General features: G+C 38.9%; 1 protein-coding gene across 1 annotated transcript in view; it reads left to right on the forward strand.

Moving 5' to 3' along the window:
• The window catches only part of LOC129764829 (NACHT and WD repeat domain-containing protein 2), a 42,449-nt gene extending 31,567 nt beyond the window's left edge, over window positions 1–10,882 (forward strand). Inside the window, exons 4-16 of the mRNA XM_055764344.1 lie at window positions 7–136; window positions 198–342; window positions 405–1,072; window positions 1,125–1,325; window positions 1,380–2,225; window positions 2,281–2,673; window positions 2,753–2,937; window positions 8,325–8,554; window positions 8,624–8,811; window positions 8,868–9,181; window positions 9,243–9,461; window positions 9,525–10,605; window positions 10,662–10,882. Of these exons, the coding sequence (XP_055620319.1) occupies window positions 7–136; window positions 198–342; window positions 405–1,072; window positions 1,125–1,325; window positions 1,380–2,225; window positions 2,281–2,673; window positions 2,753–2,937; window positions 8,325–8,554; window positions 8,624–8,811; window positions 8,868–9,181; window positions 9,243–9,461; window positions 9,525–10,605; window positions 10,662–10,796 (4,735 nt within the window). The 3' untranslated portion in view covers window positions 10,797–10,882. The remainder of the gene's footprint in view (window positions 1–6; window positions 137–197; window positions 343–404; window positions 1,073–1,124; window positions 1,326–1,379; window positions 2,226–2,280; window positions 2,674–2,752; window positions 2,938–8,324; window positions 8,555–8,623; window positions 8,812–8,867; window positions 9,182–9,242; window positions 9,462–9,524; window positions 10,606–10,661) is intronic.
• Window positions 10,883–11,253: the final 371 nt, after the last annotated feature.

Here is an 11,253-nt window from a genome sequence, read left to right on the forward strand (position 1 = left end):
CCACAGAGATGATCTTGCTGCTATGGGAATCGATGTGACGCTTCTAGATATGTGGTATAAGAAGGATAGCAACGCCGTACCTCCTATTTCCATTCTTCAACCAATATCATCGATTTTAACTAACTTCAACAATAAGGTAATTTTTGGCACACACTACTATGTACTTGTAACAAATTTACGTTTTAAAAACGAAACAGCGCGTGCCGAAGCTCCAGGCAGAAGATCAAGCTGTTTGGTGGGACACACTAACCAAAATGCAAAAACTTTTCCGCAAAGGTGCTGCATCACTCCATTCTCAAGGGAAGTTGGATAAAGATCAAATGCATAACTATTTCATGTCCGGTATGCTTCATTTCTGCTCACTGACACTGAAAGTTGTAATTCCGGCTCGTGTTGATTTTCAGTAACTGAAAGAGAAGTCATCAATGGAGTCTTGAATGTCAAGAACACCAAGAACCACTGTTTGGCGTATTTGCGATACATCAACAACATCAATCTGCAAAATCTAAAAAAAGCTTCGTTGTACGTGGATATTCTGAATCGTAGTTTAGACACGGAAGCTTCAAAACTTCTAGCTGATCTGCGAGATGTGCGGGTACCAAATCGCATCGAGGCATCAAACCTTCAAAAGTACACCATCGAGTGGATCGGCCGTGAAGGCTTGGACGTGGAAACTCACGAGGAATATCTGAATCATTTCATCACTCATTTCTATAAAAATATTGTCAAACTAGTTGATCGTGCTATGCGAAAAGAGGACTCAAGTGCTCAAGGTCAGATAGTGACGGAGATATTGCAGCATTTGCACGCATGTAACAACTCGGTTAAGGTGTTTTATGGACGGGAAGATCAACTCAAACGTATTGAAAATTACATGCTCGGATTAAGTGATAAACCGCTCGTATTATATGGTGAAGGTGGCTGTGGAAAAACTTCACTCTTGGCAAAAAGTGCAGCACTAACATCCACCGAATGGTTTGCTAAAGTTCGTCCGATAAGCATAATTCGATTCCTCGGGACGACACCGGATTCTAGTGCTCTAACCCCCACATTAATATCAATTTGCCAACAGGCCAGTATTTCTATAACACTATGTCAATTTTAATAAATTAGTTTCGTTTCAGATCTCTTATAATTTTATGTTACCATTCGATCAAATACCAGATGATTTGGTTCCTTTGACAGCGCATTTCAAACAGCTTTTGACATACGCGAGCAAGCAACAACCTTTGCTCCTTTTCTTGGATTCCGTTGATCAGTTGACCGGCACTCAAGATGCCAGTAAAGTATCCTGGCTACCAACGAGGTTACCACCACTATGCAAGGTAAATCAATCCATTAGTTCGATAATTATTTTTACGGTAACCCAATGTTCACAGATTATCGTGTCATGTGCGGCTGAAGAGTCTAATCCTGTGGTATCGCAGGAGTATCACCTATTACGACGAATGATAGACGTTGAAGATAACTTCATTGAAGTGACAGCACTCGGAGAAGATCTAGCTACGAATGTTATCAAGATGTGGATGGCAACTGCGTGTCGAGATCTCACAAACTATCAGTGGCGACTGGTGGCGAATGCGATAGGGAAATGTTCGCTTCCGATTTTTGTCAAATTGGTGTTTGCGGAAATTTGTCGCTGGAGAAGTTACACCCGACCCCAAGATACACATCTGGCCTCAACGGTTATGGATAGTATAATGATGTTGTTCGAACGTATCGAGAAACAACACGGCAGAATTCTTGTTTTTCATGCATTAGCATACATTACCGCCGCCAAATCAGGGTTATCCGAGAGCGAGCTTGAAGATTTGATTTCTCTGGATGATCGTGTCTTGGATGACGTCTACCAATATCATTTACCCCCAGTCCGACGTATACCACCCCTATTATGGACACGAATCAGAAATGATCTTCCCAATTATCTCAGTGAACGCGAGGCTGACGGAGTGAATGTTATGAATTGGTATCATCGACAGTTTCGTGATACGGCTAAAGAACGATACTTCAAAAATATGAACATGGCCATATATTTCCATTCGATGATTGCAGACTATTATCTAGGAATATGGGGTGGAAGACCAAAGCCCTTCAAGTATACCGAGATTCAGCGTCATCGGTTTGGTTTAACGGATAAAGAAGGTATCGCCGACAGAAAGGTTCCCATTCAACCATTAGTTTTCACTAATAAGGAAGGAAAAGTTACTCGATACAACTTGAGAAAGGTTTCAATTATACGGTTTCAATGTTTGCTAAAATGAAAATCTATCAATATTTTAGTTTGGAGAGCTTCCGTTTCATCTGGTTCGTTCTCGACGCTTCACAGATCTGTACGAGAACGTATTATTCAACTACGACTGGTTGCACGCTAAACTATCCAGTTGTCCTTTACAAGCTGTGTTAGCTGATTTCGAAGACGCATCTGTGAACATTGACGACAAAGATGCCAAACGCGAACTGATGCTTGTTGCTGATGCGCTCCGATTGGGTGGCGCTATATTGGGTGTTTATCCGAACATGCTGGCAGCCCAATTGATCGGCCGTTTACTACCCGAAATTGGAGGAAATCCCAATATTAAGATGTTGCTCGAAGCATGTGATAAATCGGGTCCCAAAGATTCAGCACTAATCCCACTGAATCACTGTCTGCACACACCAGGCGGACCATTGAAGGTAATCCTTCTGCTATCTGCTATCAAAGTGTGCAATCATTTTCTTTGCTTCCAATTTGTGTTCATTTCTCACCATTTAGTATTCTCTTGAAGGACATCAATTTGCGGTGTTTGGATTCTGTCTCACCAGTGATTATCGTTATATGGTGTCAATCTCGACGCGATTTATAACGTGGGATTTGTCCACTTCCGACCTTACGCGCGATGTGAATCCGGGTGTAGAAGGCATTATGCAGCAACTAGTGCTCAGTCCGGATAATAAATGGTAAGCTTTTCGAAACGACATTGATGTAGACACGCTCTATTTTTTCATACTCTTTTGAACAAAAATTTGCCGTATGTCCAACATGTTCAACTCACAAAGGCGAGGAAATCGATAAAATGGATACAGTTTATGATTAAATATTTCGTATGTTTCGCGTTTAAGTGTATTGCATGCGTTATATACATCATCTATATCTAAACATGATTTGATAAAAATCAACAATCAAACAACTTTATGAATGAGTAAGTCGAAACTATTCCCTGCTTAATTTATCAATTGATATATTGTCAACATACAGACAACAAGCATACAGTCAACAAGCAGACTTCTTCTTGAATGGCGTTAACGTTCCCTGTGTAACTTTTGCCGTCTCAACGTATGCATTAACTAGCGTCATTTGTTAATACTTAGTCGAGATTTCTTGAACCAAATAACATGCCTTGAATGTATTCTGAGGGGCAAGCTCTAGAATAAGCGTGACCACAGTGCAAGTCGAAGGAAATTTATTTTACGAAAAATCCCTCGGCCAGAACGGGAATTGAACCCGAACACCCGGCATGATAATGTGAGACGGTAACCACTCGGCCACGGATGCACATTGCAAATAAAGCAGATATAATGTCATAATCGAGACTGAGTGCCTGAAACTTTGTCGAAACCAAGCAAATGTGCGTTCCGAGAAGTACGTACTTTTGATCTGTTGCAGTAAGTTCGGAGGGAAATGTAAAAGCTTTACTCGTTCGACAATTATTCCATTCATGTATAGGTCGGACTCGATTATCCGGGATTCGATCACCCGGAGATTTTAGACTCGATTATCCGGAGTATTTTATTTTTGATTTTTCTTATTTTTATATCGGAAATTTTGAATAATTTGTAAAATAATTTCATTGTGGATAATCAATATGAGCTTGACTAACTTGACTAGTAGAACACAGTTACTGTTTATGAAAAATGCAAATCCAAAATGGCCGCTACCACAAAATGGCGCCATATATATTTTTTCACAACCACATCAATATGAGTATCAAATGAAAGGGCTCGACTAGTAGAACACAGTTATTTATGAAAAATTCAAATCCAAGATGGCGGCCACTACAAAATGGCGGATTACATATTTTCACAGAGCACCATCAATATGGATATCAAATGGAAGGGATTAACTAGCAGTTATTTATGAAAATTTCAAATCATTTCAATCATCAATCAGTAGATCATGAAAAATCCAAATCCGAGATGGCTGCAGTTCCCAAATAAACAATTACTTTTTAATGGTTCATTCAGCTTGACCTGTTTGTATGTGTATTGAAGTGTTTGTAGGGTTATCCCACATTAATTGAAATTTGGCCTGAAATTTGGAATATACCTTTAATTCTACTGTCATTATAAAACTGCGTATTCCATGACCTTGAAAAATTCAATTTGGCCGCCGCTAAAAAATGGCTGAATGACTTGACTTGGGGAATACACTACACTATGAAAAACATAAATTCGAAAAGGTCGCCGCCACAAAATGCTCGACTACGTATTTTTTGTAATCACCTCAATATTGGTATCAAATGAAATGATTTGACTAATAGAATACAGTACATTATGAAAATATTCCGAACAAAGTTAGATAATAAAAAAAAAGAATAAAAGTTGAATGGTTTTATTGTAGAGAAGTATACTAATGATACAAATAATTTACTAAAAATCAGAAAATAATAAAATATGTAAAAAAAACTTTTTAAGTTAAGCGGTTTAATGTACTAAGAGCTAGAAAATAATTTGGCAAGTAACAGTTATAGTAGATATTACATCCATTCCTTCATTAATCTAGGGCAATGATGAGCCTAAAATAAAATCGTGGGGTATATGATGAAACAACTAACTATGGATAATGGAAATCCAACGTTTATTTCTTACCTAATTTTCTTCGAAATATTTTCATGATGTACTGTATTCTCATAGTAAAATCACCGGCGACCTTTTTGAATTTTTGTTGTTTATTATGTTTCGTGTTCTCCAAGTCAAGTCATTCAGCTATTTTTAAGCGACGGCCAATTTCCAAGATCGGAATTTTCCAAGATCATGGAATACGCAGTTTTATAATGACAATAGAATCAAAGGTGTCTTCCAAATTTCAGATCAATCAGTCAACAGGAACGGGGTAAATTTTCTATTAATGTGGGACAACCCTACAAACATTCAAACACACATTCAAACAGGTCAAGCTGAATGAAACCATTTAGAAGGTAATTAGTTGTTTGGGGACTGCGATCATCTTGGAATTGGATTTTTCATGATCTGCTATGTTCTACTAGTCGAGAACTTTCTTTTGATACCCATATTGAAGAGGTTTTGAAAAAAAAATATGGCGCCATTTTGTGGTGGTGGCCAATTTGGATTTGCATTTTTCATAAATTACTGTATCCTACTAGTCAAGCCCTTTCATTTGAACCCACATTGAAGCGGTTCTGAGAAAATATTTAATCCGCCATTTTGTAGCGGCCGCCATCTTGAATTTGCATTTTTCATGAATAACTGTGTTCTACTAGTCAAGCCCTTTCATTCGATACCCATATTGATGGGGTTTTGAGAATATATGTAATCTGCCATTTGTAGCGGCCGCCAAGACCATGGAATACACAGTTTTATAATGACACCAGCGATAAAGATGTATTCCAAATTTCAGATCAATCGATCAACAGGAAGGGGGTTAAATTTCTATCAATGTGGTACAGCGCTACAGACAAAATTACAAAGTTACAAAGTTACAAGGTCACAAACATACAAACGGGTCAACCTCGATAAAACCGTTTAATAAATAAGTGCAAATCATAATTATAATACGTTTACCGAGAGAAAATCATAAAGATTATCCGGAGGATTCGGTTATCCGGAGTGAAAAAAAAAATCAATACTCCGGAAAATCGAGTCCGACCTGTATTAAGTGGCGTTCTCTATTTTTGATTCTGAATATAGATCACTATACTTTCAGAGAAATAATTTCGGGGGGAAATGTGAGTGCTCGAAATAACTTAAATCATACAGTCTATTGTGGACGAAGTTCACCGGGTCGGCTGGTTTAGAATAAAACGCTATTGGAAGAAAATGTTGTTCTAACAATTCTGAGTTTAGTAGTTCTAACACAGAATATGGGTTTGGCGATTAGTCAACCTGTACATCCCGTAACTGGTCATTGAAATAGCATTTTTAGCCATTTTCCACTCTTCTTCAGTTTAGCTTTGATGATACCACGATATATTTTGAATGAGCGAAATTTCGGGCAGTTTGGAAGGTTCGTCTCTTCCTCAATGACTCCGTGTTTCCACTGTTGTACATTATTACCATAATGGCAACTCTCCAAATTCACTCAAAACATAAAGACACCATAGTGAGACCTTTTGAACGGCAATACACGTTTTTTTTCAGACATTCGTTGGTGTATAGCTGTCCGCTCATATTGCTGATTGTGATTAGAATCGGAGTCCAAAGCTACAGATTCCTCGACGAATCATCAGATTAACGGCAAACTTGTCGGCAAAAACAAATTTATATTTGTTGAGAACATCTCCTTGATCCCTGGCTACATAAAACTTCTGTCCTTGAACTGTTTGAAGATATGTTTTATCGTCCATAATAATGCAATCAGCACCTGGTCACACAGATTTTGAGTCCGCATTTTTTGCCGCAATGTTTTGATTTACGGCCCTCCCGAATGCGTATATTCCGAAATGTACTGCGAACAACACCCAGCTTGTTGGCTACATCCACGTCTGGAAGTTCAGGATTCACTCTAAACTGCCCAAATATGCATGGTTGACGTAATCACCAACTTTTTCAAATGAAATTTCAAATAACAAGAAATCCATAAAACCCCTACGACTTTTGACCGTTAATATTTACTAAATAGACAGATGATTCTATATAAATTGTTCACAATCGTGATTATTCAGCTAAAAACAAGAAAAATGCGTTTTCCATCAGTGGTGTTGGTGGTTACGTCAACCATGCATATTTGGGCAGTAAAGGCCTTCATGACGCTCTGATGCATTTTATGGTCCACTGTATCGCATCAACGCCTTGATTAAACCTTCCGAAAAACAGACAAACGTTCCTTGAAACGTTTTAATATTGCACAGGTAATGGTTTTTACTCCTAATTCTCTTCTTTTTTCTTCCATCGCGGAGCAATTCATGGACATACCAACTTAAAAAAAATTGCACATAATTTGAAGAGAAAAACATTGAAAACTGTAACCGTTTGTTACTGAAAATGTAAGGAAAAGCCTCGAGGAAGAATCCGTCATCAAAAACGTTTTTTTGGGATCCAGGCGTGGTGTGTGACGGACGTTTGTCCAAGAGTTCTGTCGAAAAGTCTGGAAAGAGATCGATCGGCGAACTCCCGGTTGACCGGCACACCTTTCGGCCTAGTGGACCACCACTGCGCCTAACCGTAAAGGAACAGCAAGTATCCTCTGGTCAGGTTGACCATAAGCACAAAGGAGGATCCCTCTCGGCAGTGCCATTGCAATATCGTCCTGGGCCTGTCGATCTACGTCAACGAGGGTCGACCCGGAGACACATTTCGAGGGGTCCCTTGCTACTGAGCTTTTTCCAAGAAAAAACAATAGATAGTCACAAAACACACTGCTTCAAAAAGATTCCAGAACTAATTACTGGAAGCACTTGTACTAGACAGAGAAAGCGTACCAATTCTAAATCGATAGAGCTCAAGAATTCTCAGTTACCCTTCTTTCGTGAAACAAATCGGCTCCTGGAAGTTCAATGTATTAAATAATCTGGTCGATTGCTGAACTTGATTAAAAAATTTCTGAAGCTAACCATTGTTACACGGCTGGAGACAAATAGCCATTCGAAAACCTAACAAACCAACCTGCGACCACAATGCCAATTGCTATGTTATCGTGCATTCGTTAATTTTTGGAGAAAATTAGTCTGTCTCGTTTAGGCAAGTGAATTGAAACAATTAATTTACTTTCAGATCAGAAGAGGTAAGGGAACGAATGACTGTCTAACAAATCTTCATCTGCAATACAAATACTATTTGCTCGTAAAGAACAAATCGCTTCAATCTTCCTCGATGTTATTATTCTATTGGAATATTATCAGATAATCTTCTTGCCAACTCTGAATGATTTCCTCTATAACACATGAGTTTTGCTCGTGAAAATTCAACAGTATCTCGAATAAGCTCATGGGTTTTCCACAAGGTTTATGTTTGAATTCCCTATCATATAACATTTATAAAATTTTCCTTTCCCGATTCAAAATAATTGTAGTTTGGCCAATGTTTTTGGTGTGATTCAAAGTATTCAATAAACAAAAATAATAATATTGCAAGTTCACATAGTGGATTCATCCATTTTTCCAAATTTACAGGGCCGCAGCATACACAAACAATAACCAAAGCGTGTTGTTGAATATGCTCTCGAGTGAATTCTCTGTTATAGACAACCCTTTTGATGAACCCGAACCAATAACTGGTCTCTATTTACTCAACAAAAATTTATTTCTGCATACAAAGCTACGATATGCATATTACGACATGCGTGGTACGCTGATCGAGAAACAAAATCTCGAAAATGTGACTGAAGAATGGCAATTACTATGTAAGTAATAAATGAAATAATGTTCTCAAAAAACATACGTTTTTCACCAAATTATGACACTTTCTGCAGGCATGGAATTCACTTCCTTCACGAATTTCTTCGCCATTCTGTGGTCTGGAACTATCAACGATACCAAACTAATGTTCCACACGAGCAGAGATAACCGTACAATTCCGCCAGTTTATATGCACAGCGCCATAACCATGAAGAAAGATCGCACAACTATGTATTGCTGTCACCAACAAAACTCATATCAAGTATTTCGAACTTTTCAACAAACAGCACCAACAATCTAAACGTAATTCATTTTCAGGTTAGCGAGTTCCAGTACCAGGAGAACCCTGACACGGTAAATGATGAGTGGAAACATGTGCGGGATTTACCGCGCTATGAGAACGATGTCAAAGAAATGATTCTTCAGCTTAAAATGGATCAGAACGATCGTTTCCTACTGGCCAGCACGGCCAACGGTTTTGTGGTATGGGACTTCGATGCGGAGAACCCAATCTCTGAAGAAGCAATATATCTTGCATTACCCCACGGTGTGCGTAATATTTCAACGAAGATGACTCAATCGAACTCTGTCATGATTAGTTCTAAGGTAGATTATGCCGTTGCCGGTGTCAGGTAAGACTAAATTGTACCCCCATAGTTGTAGTCGATGCCAGTTGAACAACGATTGTTCTAGGAAAAGTCTGTACGTATGGTGCATCGGGACTAAACAACTAATGAAGGTTTTAGATGCACACTTTGGTCGTATCATGCAGCTGGAAGCCTTGACTATCGGAACCTGGAACAGCGTGATTACATCCAGTATTGATCGTTCTGTTAAAATCTGGAATATTAACAATATTTTTGAACAAGTACACGTAATCGATAGGCATGAGCTGCAAATCGATGGCATCAGGTATCTACATTTTTATTTGGACTGAAGGTAAAATATATAAGCGCATATTGTAATAATTTGCAGTCTTTCCGAGAATGGTGAGCTAGCTGTAACAGTTACACGTGGCTGTGTCGGAGTGTGGGAAATAAGAACTGGTAGATTGCTTTCTAAGCTGGCAGATAGTCCCCTAGGTGCAATAGTAACACACTCAGAAATAACTCCGGATGGAAAATATATAATCTCCTCGGAAACCGGTAAAATACTCATCTGGAATCGAGTGACCGAACAAGTTCTCTCGCGAGATTCCCAACCAGGCATTCAGCAAATCAGTTTCCTAGGGAATGGTGAGAAATTTCTAGTTGTTTCGTGTCCGAATGTATCGGTCATCTCAACCGGTGGAGATGAGCAAAAACTCATGGCACACGCAATTGTTCGCAGCATTCCGGATGGCCAAATGGTTTTCAATTTCGATTACCCCGTCCGATTGGTTCCTGGACTCCAATTTCGATGTGCCGTGATCACGGCTGATGATCAACACATTGTGTGCGCTTCAGTTGATAAAAACAATAAGGACTCAATTTGGATCTACAGTGCGATAAACGGGACTCATGAACATAAAATTTCATTAAAGGGCTGTAATATTAAGGAAGCTGTGTCCTTAGTACCTCTTCCTCATAAAGCTATACAGGTGGCAGTTATAACTAATGAAAAGGGTAGTATAATGGATATAAAGACAAGAAAGCACGTTCGTTCAATTCCTAAATGGGGAGGTACTTGCACCAAAGATGGAAAATTTGGACTCTATGCTCCATCACGTGGCGGTTTGGAACTTTTGGAATTGAAGAAGGGTTCTACCGTTAAAACATTTATTCCGAAAGTGGCTGAAGGAGTTTTCACAGTAATTTGCATGTTCACGGATACCGATGAATACGTTCTGTATTATCACAGCGGACGTAAAACTCTGAGAGTATTTCGTACAGCCGACACAGAAATGATTGCAAATTACCGTATGCAGGCCGAATTAACTGCTATTAAAAGCACATCGGATGGTAAAAGCCTCGTACTAGGCACCGTTGATGGCTGCATTTCGGTGCTAGCAATAGCCGATCCTGAGAAACCCGAGATGCAAATCTTCCTGAAACAATTACCTTCACGCGATGCAAACGTAAGTGGATTCCTTTCTATATTTGTTTTAACATAAAACTTAACTTTACATTACAGTGGAAGAAAAAGCTTGCAAAACAGAAGGCATCTGCAAGATTCAAAGCTGCCATGAGATTGGCATCTATCTCTACTCGCTTCGGAGCTCTGGTGGACGAAGATGAAGATGACGATGAAAAAGACAATGATGGATAAACAATACAACTCAAAGCTACATTAATTAAAAAAGAATTAGGAAATAAATTAAAGATCTTCTTTCTCGGACGGGAGTTTCATTCAAACTAATATTGTTATTTTTAGTGTATGTACATTGCAATGTCGAACCTCTAGTCGCTATTTTTGCCAGGGTTTCTGATGTCGGCCTGGAATTCCATCCTTTGTAGGTCAACATTGACCGTTGACTCCTCGTTGAATTTAGGTAATAATTTAGGTAATAATGAACCAAACCTTATCTGATCATCAGAACTGCTGGAGGTTCAGGTTTACAAGATCTATTGAAGGCGGTTATTCTCAGGATCAATTTCAAAGTCCTCTGATGTTACAGCAGGTTTGCTCAGTTTATGAAGTCCATGCTCATTGAACATAGGATACTGATTCAGGGCTGTTCAACTTTGTTCTCAATATCAAAAAGCATTGCATTCGTCGATAACAT

The sequence above is a fragment of the Toxorhynchites rutilus genome, chromosome 2 (genome assembly GCF_029784135.1).
Source record: "Toxorhynchites rutilus septentrionalis strain SRP chromosome 2, ASM2978413v1, whole genome shotgun sequence".
Lineage (NCBI taxonomy): Eukaryota > Metazoa > Arthropoda > Insecta > Diptera > Culicidae > Toxorhynchites > Toxorhynchites rutilus.